Raw genomic sequence first — 24,624 nt, forward strand, 5'->3', positions numbered from 1 at the left:
GAATAGAAAAAGTACTTTGTCTTCCTAGAACTAGAAGTCTCAAGATAGTTTTATGTCTGCAATATATACCATCTTTGATGTGTTAAATATTGATTTTAAATATTGTTATTTTATTTAGATAAAAAACAAGAAAAAGTACCTGAAAACAAAGAAGGAAAGAAATCCTACTGTAGCAAGTCCTCAAAACAACAGAGAAGAGCAAGAGGTATTCATTGATCTGTTTATTAACAGTTCTTGAAACAATGGTTGCCAGAGAATGTCAAGTCCTTTCTTGATACACTTCCTATACCTTAATTTTTCCTCCAGGAAAAGCCAATTATTAAAACTTTGCACATATTATTTGCTGTTTATAAAAACACCAAAGAACCTTGACAGATGAGAGGTGGGTTGTATTAAGGTGCTATATTTAAATTTCATTTATACTTACTTTACTCTGAAAAGTATTTGAGGCATCTTACAAAGATACATCTAGGATAGCAAGAAGAAATAAACTGAAACTAAGAAAAATTCAATGGCAGTACAAGAGTCTAAGAAGAGATGGTGCTGAGATATTGACTTCCATCGTGACAGCATGAGGAGCTCTGCAAATCCATTCACCTAGCAAAAATTGGTGATATTAAAAAAAAAAAACCCACAACCATTTAAAATTTCTGGAAATTGTCCTAAGGGCAGATAGCAAATGAAAAAAAAAAAACAAAAAACAAAACAGAACATGTATTTGTGAAAATCTACTAAAAGTCAGTAAAAAGAAAACAGCAAGAGCCTATGGCATTAAATCAAGATTCCCCCCCCACACACCTCCCAGTTCAATGAAACAAACTCCACTCCAGACTAGTGTGGCCAGGAACACAGGGCCCCCTTGCTCCACAGATGCCAGTCAGCGGGCTATCTGCCTAAGAAGGTCAGGGCATCAGTATATCATATCCTGCCTCCAGCTACCTACTATTGAGGCTAAGTTCCAGGTGAGTGCAGCCAAGGGGTAGGGGCTCCCTTCTTCTACCCAAGCCCCATGCATGAGACAGATACTCTGTCTGTAATGTAGCCACGAGTGCTACATTACATATTTTGGCCCTATTTGCCCTCACCCTAGCTTACAAAATAATAGAGAAGACCTGGGACTACTGCCCTCTTTCCACCTACAGCTCCCCTCCTTAAATGGGTGTCACTAAAAGAAGAGTGCCATGTCCCCACCCCCAACTCCAGAGACACTCAAGTCAGAAACTTTGCCTTTGGGGAGAACCAGACAAAAAGATAGCTTTTTTAAAAGAACTTTTGAAAGAATTACATATTCACAGGAAGTTGTAAAGAAATACACGTACAGGAACTCTGTTGCATTTTCTTCTCCTTCCAGTGTTAACATCTTGCATATTGTTATACCATATCAACGCCATAAGACTGATGTTGATGCAATCCACAGAACTTATTCAGATTTGATCAGTATGCATGCATTCATTTGGTGCAGTATTCCTCATAAATTGTTAAGTCTGGTCTTTAAAGCACATTGTTATAGCAACATTGCATATTTTTACATTGATACCTGATTTCATGTTTGTAAATTGTGCAATCTAAGCAACATGAATATGCTTGGGAAAGGGCCAAAATTATTTTTAAAAAAAATCAGTAAACTCTCTAATCAACCTCAGTATGTGAAGACATTTGCAGAACCCAGTAACCAAAGTAGATTTTGTTGGGGGGATTGGTTTTTTTATTGTTTTGTATGTAGATTTTATGAGACCCATATTTATTTACTTCTCATAAACATATCCACCTAGTGGTTTTTCTCCTCTACCCAAGCTATATTTCATGTAAAATATAATAAATTCCTTTATATTTAAATGTTTATATATTTTCCTCTTCCTTGATTGGAGCTTCAAAATTTTTAGGAAATCATAATCTGTATTTAATGTTGGATTTTCCAGCTGGAAATCTGTCATCAATTGGTCATTTGAAAAGGCTGCATACATTATAAATACGATTACAAACTAGTAGGAGTTCTTAACCTTCGATCTTGAAATTTATTTTCGAATAATCTTTGGCAAGAGGAGTGAACAGTGTCATCTTAACTGAGTTCAATGCCTGATGACAACTTAAATTCATGCTCTGAACTATTTGTTTGTAAGATATCCAAACATTCCCCCAAATAATATTTTTAAGTTATTTTCAAGTATTTTATTTAACTTTATTTCCTACCAGGACATTCTCAATAATTGATTTTAAAGGCTTTCAGCAAAAACAAACAATTATAGATGGCATGGTTAGAATTAGGAGATCATGTTCAGAAGGACACTGGTCTAGTGATTTTCTATAGGATGAATGTAATAATTTATTGTGGCTTACAGCATCATTTCAACCAAGGGAAGAGGGTGAAAAATGACTGTGTTCATCAAATCAAGTCTTATCACAAGTGAATTTCTCCAGCCTAATCTCACCTTTCTAAATTGTAGTGGTTATATAATATTGCTACTTTTAACTTTGTAAAATTTTTTCTAGAGTATTTTTCCTTAATCTCTGCCTTCAGTTATTAAGTTTTGATTTTTATACTTTCATTTTCATAATGGTTATATCAATTTTTGCTGCCAAATTTATCTGCAGAGATTTTAGTTTTTAATTCATAGTCCACTTTTCATCGTGAGTTGATATGCATAACATGTTGGCAAAAAAAATATTGTTTTCATTTTTTTCCTTTCTTTTGCCCTTTTGGAAAACTCTTTATAATATCCACATACCACAGATGCAGAAACAAAAGTTTAGAAACAAACTTTTTAAACAAAAGTTTAAAATGTTTTAATGGTCACATGATTTTTAGACTAGTAAGGATTTGTTGTCATAATTCAGCAGTGCTTTATGTCTCATTTAGTCTACCTGGGACATTATTGGCAACTCCTTTTTCAAAGTAGAAAGCAGCATCATGTGTATGCTCTTACTTACTCTGGACTTTCACAAGATATGAGAAAATGCTTTTCATCTTTTTTATATAAATACAGTTTTGTAATCAATTATACTTTTTCACACAATTTTATATATATTTTTCATTTCATAGTCTTATCTTCTTACATCTTTATTCTCATTTAATAAGTGGGATTGTAAGCAGACATTTTTGTCTTTCTCATTGTAAATAAATTCTATATGAAGTGAAAAAAATGTTTTTAACTCCCTTTAGTAGTGTCAAAATACAATATCAATATTTTCTTCCACTCATTGCTGCTGGAGAAAAACAGTGTTATGAAAGATACTAGGAGTCCCTGATTTAAGAGATTTTTTTGTCCACTCTAAGCCTGTAATGATAAAATGAGAAATGTTGAAAACTATACCAAATGTGATACAGGAAATATATGGCATTTTCATGTTTACAATATACTATTATTTTCCTTTTTGTTCTGTGTTCCATTAGGCATGTGATAAAGGACACTTAGTGCAAAGACACAAAGAACCAAATTCTGATGTGAAAGGTAATGTTCTGCTTCTACCCTCTCTAAACAATGTATTCAATACACACTTTTTTGTGCCACATCTTTGAGGTTGCCAGTGTGCTTGGTGCTAGGGATATTAAGAAGTATGCTATACCATTTCTTGCCCTCAGGAGCTCAACTTTTAACAGGGGGAGAGAAACAAGTAAACAAATTAAGTGCAGCGTTATAGGTGCAATGCCCGTATTCTAGACTGGATTCTCAAAGAGCATAGAGAAAGGAGTGGTCAGCTACACTGGAGGGTTGGAGTGAATGGTCCATGTACTTGATGGATATCTCTGATTTGAGAGGTTTTCCTCTAAACAGAATTTAGGCATTTTATGTTTTATAAACCATCTTGGTCCTCTCATTTCTTAACTTAATAGAGGATGAGCCCAGGAGAGAAAATTATGAAGTATTCATTTGCTTCCACTAGAATCTGCTAGGTTGGATATGAATTTGCCTATTTCTACTACTATACATTTATACCACACTTATTTACAAAAAGGAATTGGGATAACCTAATTAAAAATATATATGTGTATATAGATCCATTTAATTTATGATCTATCAGGCTAATTAGAAATAGAAATGGTAATAAGAACCACACCTCAGTGGTTGAGCATCTCCCTTTGGCTCAGGTCATGATCCTGGGGTCCTGGGATTGAGTCCCACATCGGGCTCCCTTTGGGGAGCCTACTTCTCCCTCTGGCTATGTGTCTGCCTCTCTGTATGTCTCTCATGAATAAATAAATAAAATCTTTAAAAGAGAAAAAAAAGAACCACACCAAAGAAAGGGGAAAATTCTAACCATAACTAATATGGTTAATTGACTTGAAATTTAACTACTCTTTCTCATAGTGATCATCCAAGAAAATCACTTTTTATATATAACTTTAACATATTCTTCTGTTATTAAAACTGAAAAGCACATTTTAGAATATTTATTTTAGACCTTTTCTACATCTGAGCATATATAACTCCTTGTTAATCACAGAATATTCATGTTATTTTGCAACCTATGTTTTCATTTAAAATTACAGTGTATTATAAATTTCTTTACATGTTAATAAATGGTGGCAAAGTATTCCATTGTATTAGTGAACCTTAAATTTAACTACCTCCATTATTAAACTTGGATTTTGCTTATTTTTTTCTGTTAGAAACAATAATGAAGACCTTATAACTCTGTATATATTCTTATTTATGATAGATTCCTAGAAAGGAAATGCTGTTCCAGAGGGTATGAACATTTTTTCGGTTTTTGCAATAAATAGCAAAAATGCAACACAAATTCATATTTGAGGACTGTTGTTTTTAATTCATTTGAGCTAAACTATTTACATGCTATCTTCTAGCCATTTTTGTTTACAAAATATAAAAAATAGGAAGTATAAAAGCCTCAAATTATTTTCATGCTACTAATGATCTTTTATCATCTTTTCTAGATATAAAGCCAAATATATCAGATGATTGTATATTTGACTATTTCAGAAGACCATTCCCTAATCAAGGTTTGGGTGAGTAAACTAGGAATATAGACAGTAATGAGCGCTCACAAGTCACCTAAATGTGAGTTACTTAACCTTATGTATCTGATCAAGATCTTCATGTAAGAAACTAGATTATCTTCAAACTGATAGCCAAGGAGCATATTCACCTTCCCAGAAATTGTGAATCTCAAATTTTTATTTTTCTCTCTAGCTCTAGAAATTCATATAGGAAGCCAGTAGAAATTATTTATATATCAAATTGCTTTCTTGTCATTTTATCTAGTAAAAAAAAAAAAAAAAAAAAAAAAAAAGAGTACCCATCTCATTGTCTCATCTCTTCATTTTCATCTCATGAATTCTAAAGAAGAGAGAAACTTTGATGAGTCATCTAGCCTCACCTATATTATAGGATCCAGCCTCATTCAACCTTAGATTGACTACGCTTGGTGACAAGTAGTTTACTTTATTTTTTTTTTAAGTAGTTTAATTGCCAGACAGTTCATTCCATTGACAGAGCTTTAGCATTAAAAATGTTCTTTTTATGTTGAGTTAAAAACATTTGTGTCTGTAAATTTCATCCACTTCTTTAATTACACAAAACAAAAAATGAAATAACCTGAAAAGTAAACATTTTTGACAGACTCCTTTTCCCTGATTCTCCTTGAAAAAAATGAGAACAAATGTAATGCCCCTTCCACATGATATATCTGAAGTATTTTTTTAAAGCTATCGTGTATTCCCTGAAACTTTCCTTCCGTTTCTTTCAATCACCCACAGTACAGGATGAGTCAAGTCCTTTACCACCCAATTCATTTCTGTCACTGTTCAAGCTTGAGTGAAACCAAACACAGTATTACGGATGTCAGCTAGTGAGCGTACAATAAATCATCACTCTCATTTGTTTCTTTCTTGATACTAGATTTCCATTAATGCAGCCTAAGGTTGCATTTGTTCTCTTGGAAACTTTCCTAAAATATTGATAAATTGGGTTTATGTATACTCAAACCCATAAAGTTTTGTTTTCATTGTGCTGCTACAGGGTGTCTCCATCTTCTACTTCTCCAATTGGTATTTTGGTTCAATGTCTTGGGCCTTAAATTTATTCCTGTTAAGTCATCTTAGATTCAGCCTTTCATGAACTGTTTATCTTAAGTATGAAGTATTGTTGTGCTCTATATTTATGTGTATGCATATTCAGATGGAAATATCTGTATTATACAGTTGACCTTTTGACAAAGCTTTAGACTTATATGTAATTATCTCCTAAACATTTCCACAGAGATGTCCCACATATCCAAATTCAATTTCACCTAATTCTACACTAAATGCTGTTCCTCCTGTATTCTCTCTACAACCTTGGTATCAGTACTATCTACATAACCATCCATTTCAAGCTATAAACATGAGTTAACATATTTTTCTCCTTCCATTTCCATCCCTGAGATCCAGTCAACCACTGAATCCAGTGGATTTTACCTCATAATCTCTTTATCTCCATTTTAACTGTCATCATCCTTTTCAGATTCTTATATATTTACAGGGAGATTTCTAATTGCCTTCCTTGCCACCAATATTGTCATCCTAATTTCACCTTTCATACTACCACAAAAGTGATCGAAAACACCAATCAGATTAGGTAAAACAACTACCCAAAACCTTTCAGTAATTCCTAGTTTCCTAACAGTGGTTGAAGTTGGCATGGTCCTAAAACTTAAAAAGAGAAAGCCTACAAAAGTTTAACTTCTAGTTTTGAAATAATTTCAGGAATAGTATGAAGAACTCTATCTGCCTATCTAATATTTCCCCAATCCATTTTTTTTTTGCAGACATCATATGTCCTTATTCCTCAGCAACTTCAACATATATTTTCCAAGAATAAGAACACTGTCTTACATTAAAATCAGGAAATTCAACTTTGATACAATACTATTTTATATCGTATTACAATAATGTAACAATAATGTCCTTTAAAGCAAAAATCACATTTAAATACCATATCTCTTTATTCTCTTTCAATTTGGAATAGCCACTCAGCCTTCATCATGCACAGGCTTGGCATTTTTGAAGATCATGGGCCCCATTGTCTTGTAGAATGTTTGATTTTAAAGTTTTAATACACAGGAGAATTACCTGGGAAGTTTATGGCAACCCCAGCTTCTGATTCTGAGCTAGTCTTTGTTGTCAGCTTCTGAATCTACATTTTTTGTAAGTTACTTCAGACAGTTCTGATGTTGGCCATTTGCAGACCACCCTTAGTGACTCACCACTTAGGGAGCTCTAATGAGAGATGGTAAAAGGCCAAACAGAACCTAGCCCATCAAACCCTTCTTCATATTGAATAGGTTTCTTTCTTTCCATAATGTTGTTAGTTCAAATGAAAAAGATCTTTTGGCAACCGCTTTCTCTACAACATAGAAACCAAGTTCTATAACATGATGTGCATTTCAATAAGAGTTAGATAGACTGAGTGATAATGATATGCACAAACTTCTCTGTTCAGAGAACAGGATCAAATCCAGCCTGGAAGTCTCGGGGAATGTTTTCTTGAAGGAATTGATCCTTAAATTATGATGCAGTCTTAAATGACAAGTTAGGCAAGTAGCAGAGAGAGCAGAGAGTCACTTCCTTGAATTCTTAAAAAAAAATTTTTTTGCCAGTGGTTTTCTGATCTTATATGTAAATTCTTTCCTTACTTGAGATGTAATATGTCTGGAGCTAGAAATAACTCATTCAGAGCCTTTTGACTTCTGTCTTCTCTTACCAGTATTTATTCTCCCCTTTCTAGAGAGAAGAAAACTATTTGATAGAAAGACAGAAGCAACTTAAGAACTGAGAGATTCTGCTCTTTGTCATCCATCAGGATGATTGTTAGTAATATAATCCCAGAAGAACAGATTTAAACATTCTGTGATATATTTTCATTTTGAGTATAGCGAAGTAAAAGTTACGTCTTGTTATCAATATTGATTCATATCTTAACTCGATATTTTAACCTCCCTGACACTATTCTTCTATGTCGCAGCCACTCTCTTATAATCAGTCTTTGTTATATAATATCTTTTTCATGTTTGTTCATGTTCTTTTAAAAAAATCTGTTGGTTATGTTTCCCAGAAGTCTCAAGCTATACTAGTCAAGGATTGTGCTGGATACTAACATACGGTGGAAATACAGTCTATTCTCAGTAAGCAGAAAGAGTGACAAACATAATGGGATAAATGCTCCCTGCTGTGTTATGGGATTACATTGGAGTCGTTGGGGATAGAGAAGTACCAGAGAAATTATCTCAAGAAAGACAACTGTTTGGATTCCAGGGGCCAAATAAATATTTTTTTAACCAAGATCTGAATCTATTAAGAATTAAGACACAAAAACAAAATACTAGCAAACTGAATCCTGTAACATACTAAGAGGATTATGCACAGTGACCAAATAAAATTCATCCCAGAAATGCAAGACTGATTTACCATATGAGAAAATTAAGCACTGTAGACTTCCAGGGAAGATGGTGGAGTAGGAGGCTCCCGTGATCCCCTCATGCCATGGATACAACTAGATATAACACCCACATCAGTGTAAATAACCCAGAAAACCACCCAAAGACTGGCAGGACAGGACTCTTCATAGCTAAATGTAAAGGAGGAAAAATCCTTCCCTACCCCACAACACAAGTAGGCAAGGCAGAGACAAGGTCAGGAGCTATAGGAAGGAATGCCATGAATGTGGAGAGGAAAGAGTACCAGACGCTCACACCAAGCACTCCAGGCCTGGAGAACCTGCAAGAAAACAAGAGGGGCATAATTTTGAGAGTTCTTCCAATCAGCGGGGCTTAATACCTGGAACTTTAAAAATCAATGGCTCAACTCTGGGAGAGTCAGGAAGGCAATGGGGAACTTCAGTCCCCACACTTAAAGAGACAGCACTACAGCAGCCTCACTGGGATACAGCATGAAAACAGCAGTTTGAAAACACACAGGGTATACAGGAGGGAGATTTGTTTACTCATCTCAAAGCATGTTCTTGAGGGGCAGGAATCTCTGGGAGACTTCTCCAGGAATAAGAAAGCTGGCAGGTGCCATTTCCCTACCCCACCCCCAGCCTAGACACACAGACACCTGTGGGAAACATTACTGTGCCAACACTCCCTACCTAACTTGCTAACAGTGTGCCCCACCCCCACACTTTCCTTCAGACACAACCCTCCAAGCAGGCCTCAGTTCCAGGTCATCTCCCACAGCAGACCTGCATAAACCTTGCTAACACCACATGAACTGCCCCTCCAATATGCCATTGGCAGAAACCCGCCTAAAGCAGTTCCACAGGCCTAAAAAGGTGCATGCAGCCACGACAGAGACCAGCACCAGCACCACTCTAGAGTGACTCCCACCCAAGGGAGATTGGAAATAACCACACACCACCAGTCCACCTGCAGCCCTACCAGTGGAGCTGGGTCAGACATGTAGTCTGAAAATAGGCCCCACCCACCAATCAAAACTTCTCAGAGGACAACACGGAAAGCGTCCAGTAGTTTGGTACTACAGTATCTCTGGCAAATGCGTAGTTTACTCCAGCTCCAGAGCTGCCAAAGCAGTCCAGACTGGCACACTAACAACACAGGATCAAAACCCTACGTACAGGGCAGCCTGGGTGGCTCAGCGGTTTAGCACTGCCTTCAGCCCAGGTTGTGATCCTGGAGACCTGGGATTGAGTCCCACATTGGGCTCCATGCATGGAGCCTGCTTCTCCCTCTGCCTGTGTCTCTGCCTCTCTCTTCCCTCTCTCTCTCTCTCTCTCACTCACTGTGTGTGTCTCATGAATAAATAAATAAAATCTTAAAAAAAAAAAAAACCTACCTACAACAGGCAAAGAGAGCCAATGCAGATGACTGGACTAGAGGCAAAAGTGGCTCAACCATAATAGTAGGGTGCACAAAGTACAAAAATGAGATACCTCTTAATTAAGCAGCAGCTTCTGGTGAACAAAGGACACACACTGCAGGGCACTACAGAACCTCTTCTTCATGAGCCACACTACTTTGAAGAGCAGGAGACATAGCTGGCTTTCCTAACACTGGAAACAGACACAGAGAATTATGTTCCAAATGAAAGAAAAAGACAAAAATCACAGCAAGAGAGCTAAACAAAATGGACATAAGTAAATGCTTGATAGAAAATTTAAAGTAATGGTCACAAAGATACTGGACTTGTGAAAAGAGTGGAGAACTTCAGTGATACCTTCAACAAAAGACAGAAAGCCAATCAGAGATGAACAACTCAATAACTCAAAATTAAAAATACACTAGTTGGAATAAATCGTGGACTAGAGGAAGCAGAAGAATGGATCAGCAACCTGGAGAACACAAATGAAAACTAATCAACCTGAACAGGGGAGAAAAACATAATAAAAATTGAAATTAGACTATAAGAGAACTCAGAGACATCATTAGGTGTAATAACATTTGCATTATAGGGACCCATAAAGGAGAAGAGTGAGAAATGAGAGTGAAAATATATTTGAAGAAATAGCTGAAACTTCCCAAATCCAGGGAAGGAAACAGAAATCCAAGTCCACAAGGCACAGAAAGACCCCAACAAAATCAACCCAAGAGACAGAGTAATTAAAATGACAAAAAGTTGTGATAACAAGAGAATTTTAAAAGCAACAAGAGAAAAGAAAACAATTATATACAAAGGAAAGCCCATAGGACTATCAGCTGATTTTTCAGCAGAAACTTCACAGGCCAGAGAAGGGGGCCATGATACATTCAAAGTGCTGAGAGGAAAATATAATATTCTAGCAGCCAGCAATACTCTACTCAGCAAGGCCATCATTCAGAATAGAGGGAAAGATAAAGAATTTCCCAAATAAAAGTTTAAGGAATATATTATCCCAAAGCCAGCCTTACAAGAAATGTTAAAGGGGAGTTGTTGAGGAAAAGGAAAGACCATAAGCAGGAATAAAAAAAAGTAGGAAGCATAGAAGCAATAAAATTAATCTATAAAAAAATCAATCAAGGATTTCACTAAATTTGTTGGGGTACCTGGGTGGCTCAGTTGGTTAAGCATCTGCCTTCAACTCAGGTCATGATCCCTGAGTCCTGAGATCAAGCCCCACATCAGGCTCTCTGCTCCACAGGGAGCCTGCTTTCTCTCTCTCTCTCTCTCTCTCTCTCTCTCTCATAAATTTTTTAAAAAAGAAATGTGTTCCATTTCTATACACTAATAATAAAGCAACAGAAAAAGAAAACAATCCCACTTACAACTTCAACAAAAATAATAGAATGCCTAGGAATAAACTTAACCAAGAAGGTGAAAGACTTGTATTCTGAAAACTATAAATCACTGATGAAAGAAATTGAAGATAATACAAATGGAAAGTTATTACATGCTCATGAATTGGGAGAGCAAATATGGTTACAATGTACATACTACCCAAAGCAACCTACAGATTTGATGCAATCCCTATCAAAATACCAAGTGTTTTTTATAGAACTAGAAGAAATAACGTAAAATCTGTGCAGAACCACAAAAGATCCCGAACGGCCAAAGTATCTTGAAAAAGAAGAATGAAAGTGAAGGCATCACAATCCCAATTTCAAGATATACTACAAAACTGTAGTAATCAAAACAATATGATACTGGCACAAAAGTAGACACAGAGGTTAATAGAACAGAATAGAGAGCCCTGAAATAAACCCTCAGTTATTTGGTCAGTTATTCTTCGACAAAGGAGGCAAGAATAGGCAATAAGAAAAAGGCAGTCTCTTCAACAAATGGTGTTGGGAAAAGTGGATAGCTACATGCAGAAGAATGAAACTGGACCACTTGCTTATACACCATGCAAGAAAATAAACTCAAAATGGATTAAGAACTTAAATGTGAGGCCAGAAACCATAAAAAGCCTACACTAAAAGAGCATAGGCAGTAATTTCTTTGATAGTGGCTGTGGCAACATTGTGCTAGATATGTCTCCTAAAGCAAAGTAAACAAAAGCAAAGAAAAAAAAAACTTTTGAGACTACATCAAAATAAAAAGCTTTGCACAAAAAAGGAAACAATCCACAAAACTAAAAGACAACCTACCAAATGAGAGAAGATATTTGCCAATGACATAGCTGATAAACAGTATCTCGAATATATAAAGAACTGATACAACTCAACATCCAAGAAACAAATAATCCAAATAAAAATGGGCAGAAGATCTGAACAGACATTTCTTCAAAGACAATATGCAGATGGCCAACTGACACATGAAAAGATACTCAACATCACTCATCAGGGAAATACAACTTAAAACCACATGGAGTTATCACTTCACACCTGTCAGAATGGCTAAAATCAACAACATAAAAAACAACATGTGTTGACAAGGATGTGGAGAAAGGGGAAGCCTCATGCACTGTTGGTGGGAATGTGAACCAGTGTGACCACTGTGGAAAAGAGTATAGAGAGCCTCAAAAAATTAAAAAGAGAATTATCATATGTTCTAATAACTCCACTACTGGGTATTTACCCAAAGAATACAAGAACACTAACTCAAAGATATATGCACTCCCATGTTTATTGCAGCATTATTTATGATAGATAAGATATGGAAGCAACCCAAGCATCCATCGACAAATGAAAGGATAAAGAAGATGTGATACATACATATATATGTGATATGTATATACATATATACATACATATGCACACAATGGAATATAGCCAAAAAAATAATGAAATCTTGGCATTTGCAACAACATGGATAGAGGTAGAGGGTATAATGCTAAGAGAAAGAAGTCAGAGAAAGACAAACACTATGTGATTTTACTGACATGTGGAATTTAAGAAACAAATGAACAAAAAAAAAAAAAAGAAACAAATGAACAAAGAGGCAACACAAACTCTTAATTATACAGAACCAGAGGGGAGGTGGGTGGGGGAAATGGCCAAAATAGGTGAAGGGGATTAAGAGTATACTTATCGGGAGAGAGAACATGAAAGACTCCTAACTCTGGGAAACGAACTAGGGGTGGTGGAAGGGGAGGTGGGCGGGGGGTGGGGGTGACTGGGTGACGGGCACTGAGGGGGGCACTTGATGGGATGAGCACTGGGTGTTATTCTGTATGTTGACCAATTGAATACCAATAAAAAATAAATAAAATAAAAAATTAAAAAGTATACTTATCATGAAGAGTACTTAGTAATGTATACACCTGAAGCTAAAAGAACATTGTATGTTAATTGTGCTGGAATTGAAAACAAATTTTTTAAAAAGCAAAAAAACTACGATTAGTATGTTAAGCACTCTAATGGGAAAGGTAACCAACATGTAAAAACAGGTGGGCAATATAAGCAAAGATCTGGAAGCGTTTAAGAAAGGATCCAAACGAAATGCTAAAAGCCAAAAACACTTAACAGAAATGAAGAATGGCTTTGATGGCCTCATCCGTAGCAGCGTGGAAGTGGCTGAGGAAAGAAATCAGTGAGCCTGAGGATAGGTAAGACCCGCTTCCCAAACTGAGATGCAAAGACCAACCAGAAGGAGGAAAACGAACAGAACATCAAAGGTCTGTGGAACAGTTTTAGAAGATGTCACACATAATACACATACACACCAGGAGAAGAGGAAAAAAGAACAGAACCACAGAAAACATAAAGATGTGTATTGTTAATGTGTTGTCCAAATCTCAGTGATACTTCGCTCGTGTATCTGAATGGTTGGCAGTGAAAAGTAAAATTTGGCAAATTTCATTCAGTCTATAAACTTCTCATCAAAGAAAACGAAAAGATCTTACCTGCTACATGTCTTCACATGTTGTACTAAAAAAAGCGTGATTTCCTATCTGTGATTTTGAGGCGTTCACAATGTAAGTTTTTGGTCGCTTTTTAGTTTCCTCAAAATTCGCAGAAACACTTAATGAAATTTTTGACCTTATAGAAAGGAAGAAGATAAACTCCGTAGACCTGAGCCTGCAAGATCACTGTTGCCAGCCATAGAAAAGCCATCAAAATGTTTGTCTGCCATGAAATTACCTTTTTGACAGGTGACACAAGAACGTCCTCTAATTTGGAAATAGTCTGAAGATGAGAATACAGGGAAGCACTACAGTAAAATAATTTATATGCTGTTTCTCTAAAACTGAAGATCTTTGAAGAAGCACCAAGGACTATGGAAAAGGATTCATTGCATGTAAGCTGTCCGGTCTTGTGTGTAGCCTGTGACAAAAACTCACACAGTGATAAGACATTTAGGGGAAAGACTGACTCAGAACTCAAAGGTGGGGCAGCCAAATGAAACGGCCGTGAAAACTGTGATTTGTTTCCACAGTGCACCGGACTCTGTTCATCATATATTCTCAACTCCTACTCCTTCTGCTTGGAACACTCCCCTCCCAAATCTTTTCCTAAGTAACCCTTACACAACCTTTACATTTTACTATCAAATGGCACCTGCCTGGCTTGCACCTGCTGTGCGCACCAATAATGCACTCTCATCCACTCTCTCACCGTGTTAACTGTATTCTGCTGTAATTACCTGATTCCTTATTGTAATCCTCACTAGGCGATAAGGTCTTTAAGGGCATGAATGATGTTTCATTTGACATGTTGTCCTCCAGTGACCTCTGTACCTCTTCATCTGAACATTCCCACGGTAACAACTGCTATCACTGAAAATACTCAAGCTTTGACATTTTAAAGTCAGGTATCTAATTTGCTGATCAAAACACATTATCCCACTATAGCTGCCAAAAAAAGTATGCAAAAGATAAAATTTAGGAGGATACCACATTGATTCTGAGAAAATAAGAATTTTTCTGTTTGCACCTTGGAGAGAGTTGTGTAAGATCATGTGAATCCTATAAATTATTTGCATGGAAATCAAGAGGAATAGACTTGTGTTAAGTACAAAAAGATTGAAAATTTTCTAAGTTAACTAAAGTAAGTGGTTAGTTCACTTTTAGCTCCAATAAAACTATTCATTTATAAACCTAAAAAAAAAAAAAAAGAAAGAGAGAAAGAAAACTGTAATTTATTTGAAATCCACCTTCAGGTTAAGTTCAGCTTACCTCTGTGCTTTATAAACATTTTCCTTGATAAAGAGAAGTTTAACGTATGGTGACATCCAGTGTCACCAGAGTATCCAAAACAATAAAGAGTATCCAAAACAATGAGTATCTAAAAACAATGGACATTTCAGACATGCAGAACCTACCTGACGAATTTAAAGATGCATATTGCCTGCATGCCAAAAATCTAGTCTACCAAAAACAAGCCTGTAGATACCAAGGGGGTGACGTTTTTGTTTTTGTTTTTTTTTTTGGGGGGGTGACGTTTTTAGAGAGGGAAACTAATTGCTTAGAAGTCCAAAAACCTACTGCTGCTAAAAAGTAAAATCCTTTTCCATGCTCAGATTTGTCTATTGGTGGGATATCTAACAATGTCATTGCGCTGGACTGCCACCAGGGACCAGTGTAAAAATCGGCTTGGTAAGAGGAAACCAGCAAGTTGGGTCTTGGAATGTGTTTAGTGTTACCATTACATTAAAGAGGGACATCCTAAAGCTAGAGGCACTTCAGAGAAGAAAACACAAAGTGCAAAATTCCCTACTTTATCATGGGACATAAACCCACCATTGTTAATTTTTATTAAATATAGGAGGTATCTGTTAACCTCATTATGTTTACATTCAGCTTTTATAAGTTTTATATTTATATATCTTAAGAATGCACAAGGGGGACACCCGAGTGGCTTAACCTTCAGCTCAGGGTGCGATCCTGGGTTCAGGGATCGAGTCCCACATCGGGCTTCCTATGAGGAGCCTGCTTCTCCTGCTTTGTCTCTGCCTCTCTCTGTGTGTCTCTCATGGATAAAAAAATAAAATCTAAAAAACAAAAATTCACAAGAAGGACACCTGGGTGGCTTAGTGGTGGAGCGTCTGCCTTTGGCTCAGGTTGTGATCCTGGAGACCCGGGATCGAGTCCCACGTTGGGCTCCCCACATGGAGCCTGCTTCTCCCTCTGCCTGTGTCTCTGTCTCTCTCTGTGTCTCTCATGTCCAAAACAGAGTAATTGGAGATAAGCTCAGTTAAGCTAGCCACTAATGTATAAATGAGGTAATTGTCAAGAAATAAAAATACTAAGTTTTGTTCATCTTTAAAATCTGCATTCAGAACTTTTATGGTATATTCTCTTTTTTAGTGAAAATACCTGGACGAGCTCCTGCTTGGCTTCTAAAAAGATATTTGAGGTAAGGGAACTAGAATTCTTCTACTACCTTATTCCTTTTCCTCTGACTTCTTTGATTTTGATTTTGAATTAAAGCAACAGGTAAAAGTAGCTTTTTTATAACAATTGCTAATTGATGTCTCCATAGTATCTGTGACTAGGCCAGTGTTCTACATAGCAGTGCTTATATAATATATGTTAAAGGATTTTGAGATTTCAGTATTCTCAAACTATCCCCAATGAATGCCTTAAAATTTACAATTAGATATTTCTACGCAGATAGAAACTCTCTATCTGAGTTTCTCTTTTAAAAAAAAAAATTCTGGCATAAGAAAATTATTTAGTATCCAATAACAATAATTGGATGACTATCAAATTATGACCTGTAATAGCAATTGGAACATTGGTCACATAGGGCTAATACTTGTACCTAAAAATTGGAAGACTAGAAAATGAATTCAGGGGACGCCTGAGTAGCTCAGTGGTTGAGCATCTGCCTTTGGCTCAGGGCATGATCCCGGGTCCTGGCATTGAGTCCCACATCAGGCTCCCCAGCAGGGAGCCTGCTTCTCCCTCTACCTATGTCTCTGCCTCTCTTCTCTGTGTCTTTCATGAATAAATAAATAAAATCTTAAGAAAGAGGAAGAAAATAAATAAATTCAGGGATAACATAGGTAAACTTTGTCTAAACCAGTCATTATATCACTAGCACCCTTGGCAAGTTTTCCTGTTCTCAGGAATAATGACATGGACAACCATCTGAACCATGGAATACTAAGTATCTGAGGATAGACTGAATTTGTCCAAAAGAGAAAATACTTTTTTCCTTCCTTGGCTCTTGAGCTTCCTTGGCTCTTGGCTCTTGGCTCTAAGAGCTTTGTTTCTATTCAGTATAATGGGTTGTGTGGAAACATGTAGACTCTCCTACAGAATAGGTAAGAAGCCATCTTTAGGCATGCCTGTACTTGGATCTAGGATTGATCAAACTAATACAGTTTTTAAAAATATATTATTTATCATACCTATGGAAATAAACCAAACAATATATCAAAATAAGAGAAAATAGAAAAAGTATTAAAGTCACAAGATGTGAATTCTAGACCTGTCCCTCTTATACCTGCGTGATCTTGAGCAAATAGCTTAACCATTCTGATTCCTTAACATTCCCTCTCTGATATAAGATAGGGATAACATAGGCCATCTTGCCTTTATTATAGGACTGGTGAGATCTCTAAGTAAGATAATATCTGTAAGTCTCCTTTACATACTGTAAGGTGTAATATACAAATATAACATGACATTACATTACTCTTGATTAGATAGTTCACTATTGACATTGAAATCAGAGGACCCAATTTCTTTCAGCTCCCAAAATATGATTCAGAGGCTCAGCAAAAACCAACACAGACAGTTGGAAACCAGTGAGAAGCCGATCCATGAAATAATTCAGCCCAAGAGCACAAACTTGTATGGAAGCTGTTTCAAAGTGACATCCTTCAAGTGTCCTATAAGCACACTAACTCCCAGCTGGACTGAGAAGACACGGATACCAACAGAAGGTATTTTTTTATTGCTTAGGATTTTAATAAATACAGAGGTTGCTTTCACTATATCATCATTAATAAATCCTATGAAATTTGGCTAATGGGAACCCTTTTATAAACAGAGAGGATTAATAGCCATTTTATTCCTGATTCTGAAAAATACTTGCCTCCTTTAATTTCTATATGAGTTTTAAAAATAGTATTTAATACAGCTTTGAAAAAAAAATCTATTTAATTGATATATTCCCAATACCTTGTCATTGATACCTTCTCCATACCGTAGAATAAAAAAAGAAATGAACTGATACACATGACAGGGATGAATCTCAAAATCATTGTGCTGAGTACAAGAAGCCACACACAGAAGAGTAAATGCTATGTGAAATTCCACATATATAAAATGCAAACTAATATATAGAGACAACAATAAAACAGATAAAGCTTTCCTAATAGGAGAAGGGATAGAGTAGGAGATGAAGGGAAGAATGGACTAGAAAGGAACACAAGGAATCTCTTAACAATGATCTTTTCTAGATCTTGAATGTGGTGATAATTTCACAATTGTTTATGACTGTCGAATTGCCAGAGTTTTAGTTTCCAGAGCAACTAGCTAGGTGGAGTTATCCTCTACTGAGATAGTAAAGGCTGAGGGCAGAGCAGCAATTGGGTTTAGACTTGTTTTTGAAATGCCTTTCAGACACTGAAGCAGAGGTAACTGAATAAGCAGTTGGATATATGAGTCTGGAGTTCCAGGAAGAGGTCTGGGCTGGATATACATTTAGGATATATTTTTTCAGATAAAGATAGAATTTTAGGGCAAGAACCTGGATGAGACTCTTAAGTGAGGATGGGTATAGAAGAGGGTTAAGGAGCAAATCCTTGGAAATTCCAGTACTGATGGATCAGGAAAAGAATAAGAACCAACAAAGAAGCAGAAGGAGCATCTTGTGGGTTAGGAGGAAAACTAAGAGGATGTGTTGTCCTGGAAGCTAAGTTAAGAAGATATATCAAGGAGAGGGTAATAATCAACTAAGTCTAGTGCTTCTGAATAAGTGAGATGAATTTACTATTGGATTTTACATCATGGAAGTTTTATTCAGGATCTTGATCAGAGAAATTTCAGTAGAATGACAGAGGTACAGATCTAATTAAAGTGTATTTTAAAATAGGAAAGAGGGCAGCCCAGGGGGCTCAGCAGTTTAGCTCCTGCCTTCAGCCCAGGGCATGATCCTGGAGTCCCAGGATCGAGTCCCACGTCAGGCTCCCGGCATGGAGCCTGATTCTCCCTCTGCCTGTGTCTCTGCCTCTCTCCCTCTCTCTCCCATGAATAAATAAATAAAATCTTTGAAAAAAAAATAAAATAGGAAAGAGATTGGAGACAGGTAGTCTTCATGGAATTTTGTTGAAAAGGGAGATTTCTTTTTCAGTGTCCCCCACAGCTACTAAAAATTATGTTTCTCAACCTTTTCCAGCCTGTTCTGAGCTTTTTCATTGCTTCTTGATTACATTATCTTACAGGCATATGCCCCGGTGAATCTTAATGATGTATTAATAAAAACTCTTTTTTTTTTTTTTTTTTTTACTGAAGTAAGTCACTTCAAAAGGAGTTATCTTTTCCTAGTCTTGTGTGTTGTCCCTTTATTTACAGTATATGCATTTAGGGCTCTACATTTTCCTCTAAAATGTCCTAGCTCTGTTAGCACTCAGTTTATTAGAGAAGAAATTCTGTCCTTTCCGATTACTGAACTTACCAAGTATGAACTGAGATGGATTCTATCAGAGATTAATGAAAGGTCCAGTCAGGCGTCTCCAGTTCTGGAAGAGTTTATATTTACTGATAAGTTATGGTACAGATACAGAGACTCAACTGACTGGGGAGAGCAGGGGAGGAGTCATAAATCCTAGCAGACAGATTTATATCCAAGTCATTTCTTCTTTAGGTTTGGTAAACACAAACACTGTACTCTTGTAGTACCCAGTCTTCTATTTAGCTAGACCAGCAGCACCCAGAAGTGAGTCATGGCATTCCAGGCATCATTACTATGTCCTCGGAACAGGCTTTACAGGCACAGGTAACCATTATAACCATTTCACCCAGCCAGTGATGGGTTCCAAATATTGAGCAAGAAGAAATCCAGTTATCGAAGCTGAATGATGGGTTTAAGAGGGAGTTTCTTATACTGTTCTCTCTTTTTTATGGAGCAGATATTGAAGTTTTTAAAATGAAGTCCAAATGAGTACTCTCCCAACTCTCCCTAGATCTCCGGCCCAATCTCCTCAGTGACATAATTCTGATCACTACCCTCTGTCTCACTTTCTCAAAATATAGTCAACATTCACTTTTAATAATGGACAATTCCTTTTATAAAAAGCCTTACTTGGAAAATTCAAACATAAACAAAAGTAGAGAGAATAAGCTGATCCACTGGGACCCATGACCCACCCTTAATAGTTATCAGCATCTTCCTATTCTTCTATCTATATTCCCACTACTCTTTTATTTTTTTGCTAAAGTATTTAAAGCAAGTTCAGCAAATCATATTTTGTCCATAAATAGTTCAGTGTATAACTAAACCTTTTTTTTTTACTAATAATAATCTGTTTGATGGTTTTATTCTAAATATATTATTTTTCTTATGTTGTCTCCATACCGCCTCAGGCATTATAATTACAAGTAATCCCACCACATCCTTTAAGATGTCTACTAGGCTTCCTTCGGGCTTTACTCAGGGTTTCTTTTTATCCCTCTTCTCTCTTCCTTAGTATATTGGATTTTTAAGAATTGTGTTAAAATACACGTGAAATAAAATTTACCATCTTAACTAATTTTAAGCGTAAAGTTCAGTGTTGTTAAGTACACTCACATTGTTGTGCACACAATCTCCAAAACTGAAACTCTATACCCATTAAACAACTCCCATTCCTCCTTCCTCCCAGCTCTTGGCAAATATCTACTTTGAATCTCTCTGACTTTAACTATTCTAGGTATCTCATATAAGTGGAATTAAATATTTGAAAGACAAATACATTATTTGTATTTGTCAAAATGTGACTGGAGAGATTTTTCATTTCTAGGAAAAGAAATAGATGCAACTTCTAGCTCTTAGATTTATATTGATCTTTTTTACTGACTATAGAAAGAATGTATAACATGTAACTGAGTACATATTTATAGAATAAACAATTAGGTTTTTAGAGAGAAGCAGAATTTTAGAGAACATTTACTTTAACTAGGTGTATAGATAAGGCAAATAAATAATGTATTTGTCTTTCCATGACTTGTTTATTTCACTGAGCATAATGTCCTCAAGTTTTATCTATGGTAGAGGTGGAGTCAGAATTTCCTTCCTTGTTAAGGCTTCCACCTTTTTTGGCTCCTGTGAATTGAATAATGCTGCTTTTATGAATGTATACAAATAACTCTTTGAAACTCTGCTTTCAACTCTTTGGGGCATATACCTAGACATAGAATAACTATAGGATTCCAAAAATTCTGTTTTCAAGTTTTTGAGGAACCACCATACTGTTTTTCATAGTCACTGAACCATTTCACATTCTCACCAACAGTGCACCAGGGTTGTAATTTCTCCACATCCTTACCAACATTTGTTATCTTCTGTTTTTTTTTATAGTAGTCTTACTAATGGAAGGGAGAGATAAACACTCTCTTTAGATGTTATTATAATAATTATCACAATTAACAAAATAAACAGTAATTCTTTCATATCTTGTAGTAAAGAAGGGATTTCCAACATGCATTTCCCATGGTTTTTCCCGTATCTCCATCATTCTGTTTCCCAAGATCAGAAGCTTTGGAGTCACCACTGATTCCTTTCTTCTCTCATCCCACACTAATTCATTAGAACAATCTCAAAATACGGGATTATATAACAGTAGGTTCCTGCTAAAACAAATCTTGGATCGTAACACTCCTCTGCTCAAAATCTTTCAGTAGCTCCCCATTTCACACTCAGTAAAATCAGTCTTTACAATGGCCTGTGTAAACTGAGTCCAGATTACCTATCTGAGCTGATATCTTAGCTCTTTCCAGTTAATTCAATCTGCTTTAGGCACTTGTGCCATCTTTTTTTGTATTATTATTGGAGTTCAATTTGCCAACATATAGCATATAACCCAGTGCTCATCCTGTCACCCAGTGCCCCCCTCAGTGCCCATCACCCAGTCACTCCAACCCCCCACCCACCTCCCTTTCCACTACTCCTTGTTCGTTTCCCAGAATTAGGAGTCCATCTTGATGATCCTTCAATACACTATCAGGCTCCTAGCTCAGGGCCTTTGCACTTACCTATTTTTCTTGCCTAGAATGCTCTTTTCCTCTGGTATCTGCTTGACTCACTCCCTAATTCCTTTGAAATGTCAGCTTCCCAGGGAGGCCTTGCCTAAACACCTTTAAAAAAAATAGAAACCACTACCCCCCCTCAAGAATTCTTTGTTCCCCTCCCCAGCTTTATTTTATCCTGTAAACTTTATCATTATCTGACATATGTTTTTATTTGCTATTTTCTGACCCTATAATTAAAATATAAGCTTCAAATGGATAAGAATTTTTAGATAGATCCTTGACATATGATGTTCAATAAATAATTGTTGAGCCAATTCAATTCATATATATATATACACATATTTTTGTGATTGCTCCCCAGATCTGCGTCACAACTTTAAAAGCAAAATGAAAGAAAGTACTCCCTTCCAGAGCAAGAAGACTGGCATAAATTGGACAGATGATGAAAAAAGAATCTACAGGGATAAACGAATACCTCAAACTCAAGAAATATTGCAGTATTTGCTCCCTAGCATGGAAAGCACTAAAAATGTGCAAACCCCTCAGATAAAACAAATACTCAATCCAAGAACCAATTTCCAAATTCAACATCAGTAAGTCAATAAAATTTTATCATTCTCAGCTATGTAATGCCTTTTTTATAAGGAAGCAATGCTTATTACTTCATTATCCTAAGAAACAAAACATTTGCTCTTAAAAATGGTGGCAGCTGTACCACATTTGACAAAGCAACAAAAACCCAAAGCCATCAGAAAATACTGGATATGTGAAGGGAATAGGTTATCAGGCCTTATTTGATTGTTTATTTGCATGAAATCACTCATTAACTTGGATCTATGAGTAAAGTAGGCATGAATAAAAGTATAACTGTATCATGACTTCAGATTTCTCTGATGTGTTTAAGCCTTATAATCCTAGGGAGCTTAGGATTTATAACTTATTATAAGATTTATTTACTTATTTTAGAGAGAGAGAGTGAGGGTGGGGGGGGAGAGGGAGCAAGAATCTGAAGCAGACTCCCCACTGAGTGCAGAGCCTAATGCAGGGCTCCACCACACAACCATGAGATCATGATCTGAGCTGAAACCAAGAGTCTAATTGACCATCCAGGTGCCCTGATGTTCATTTCTGTATTATTCATAAGAATCAAAAAGAGGGACGCCTGGGTGGCTCAGCAGTTGAGCATCTGCCTCTGGCTCAGGGCGTGATCCCAGAGTCCCAGGATCCAGTCCCACATTGGGCTCCCTGCACGGAGCCTGCTTCTCCCCCTGCCTGTGTCCTTGCCTCTCTCTCTGTGTGTCTCTCATGAATAAATAAATAAAATCTTAAAAGAAAAAAAGTCAAAGAGAAAGGAAAAGAAATGAACCTAAGTGTTCAACAATAGAAAATTGCTTAAATTATAGTACGTCCATAAAATAAAATATTACATAGCTATGAAATATTATAAATACAGATTAACGTGAGATAATGTTCACAATGCATAAGTGAACAAAAGCTATAGAACAACTTTGGTATGGTTGTATTTATAGACTATGTAAATATATAATGTGTGCATATTATACACATTCAAACACATATACACCTAGAAAAATCCCTGGTAGCACATAATCCCAACAATGATTATCTCTGGATAAAACACTGGCAGAGGATAATATTCCTCTTTATGCTTTTTCCCCTAAGTTTTTATTAATGCCTATTTTTTATAGTATAATCAGCAAAGTCAATAAAATTACAAGAATAGGCAATTGGTAACAGTTTCTAGTTAGAAGGGATAGCTATCATGCTGGGGAAGGCAGTGCCTTCCTAGTATCTACTAGGTCAACTAATATGGACAAAACAGATAAGCATAGGTCCAGGCAAACAAGGAATCAATCACACATGACAGTATCAGTAGACTCAAAACTCAGGAAACTAAAAACAAAATACAGTGGACCTAGGCAAAGGTGACAATTAAGACCTAGCCTGATTTTTAATCATTATTTTCGTGAGAGATTTCTTAGGGGCTGGAACTTAAATTGTTCTGTTCTTAACCAAAATGAATGAATCTACTGAACACTAATCAATATATTATCAAGATGACTTACATCTCTTTATCTCTGTCAAGCATTGGTCAGAATCAGATATTAAGGAATAAATCTCATATTTGGCATTCCATCTGTTAATGATAAAAATTCTTGAGAAGGACTATGCAGATCAAAATGTGACTGGAGAGATTTTTCATTTCTAGGAAGAAGAAATAGATGCAACTTCTAGCTCTTAGATTTATATTGATCTTTTTTACTAACTATAGAAAAAATGTGTAACATGTAACTGAGTACATTTTTATAGAATAAACAAGTAGGTTTTTAGAGAGAGGTGGAACTTTAGAGAACATTTACTTTAACTAGGTGTATAGATAAGGCACTGAGCCCCAGAGTGGCCATTGTATCAGGAAACTGGGGGGTATCTCAATAAACATAGACTCTTGGCATTCAGAAGTACAGGATTGGGGTACTTCTGAAAAATCATGTCTAGAAATTGAAGGCTTAGATCATTCTCATAGAAATAATGGTAAAAGTCCTAAAGGAAGATGAATTCACCAAAGGATTTAAAAATATGACTTAAACTATGACAGATACCTAAGGACTACAAA

At 36.2% G+C, this 24,624-nt stretch overlaps 1 protein-coding gene across 19 annotated transcripts in view; it reads left to right on the forward strand.

The window, feature by feature from the left end:
* The window catches only part of AGBL3 (AGBL carboxypeptidase 3), a 65,320-nt gene that overhangs the window by 30,408 nt on the left and 10,288 nt on the right, over nucleotides 1–24,624 (forward strand). For all 19 annotated transcript variants that reach the window (XM_077850001.1, XM_077850007.1, XM_077850003.1 and 16 more), the window contains 6 exons: nucleotides 119–205; nucleotides 3,392–3,449; nucleotides 4,895–4,966; nucleotides 16,119–16,167; nucleotides 17,511–17,704; nucleotides 22,354–22,585. In XM_077850001.1, the coding sequence (XP_077706127.1) occupies nucleotides 119–205; nucleotides 3,392–3,449; nucleotides 4,895–4,966; nucleotides 16,119–16,167; nucleotides 17,511–17,704; nucleotides 22,354–22,585 (692 nt within the window). The remainder of the gene's footprint in view (nucleotides 1–118; nucleotides 206–3,391; nucleotides 3,450–4,894; nucleotides 4,967–16,118; nucleotides 16,168–17,510; nucleotides 17,705–22,353; nucleotides 22,586–24,624) is intronic.

The sequence above is a fragment of the Canis aureus genome, chromosome 15 (assembly GCF_053574225.1).
Source record: "Canis aureus isolate CA01 chromosome 15, VMU_Caureus_v.1.0, whole genome shotgun sequence".
NCBI classification, from domain to species: domain Eukaryota; kingdom Metazoa; phylum Chordata; class Mammalia; order Carnivora; family Canidae; genus Canis; species Canis aureus.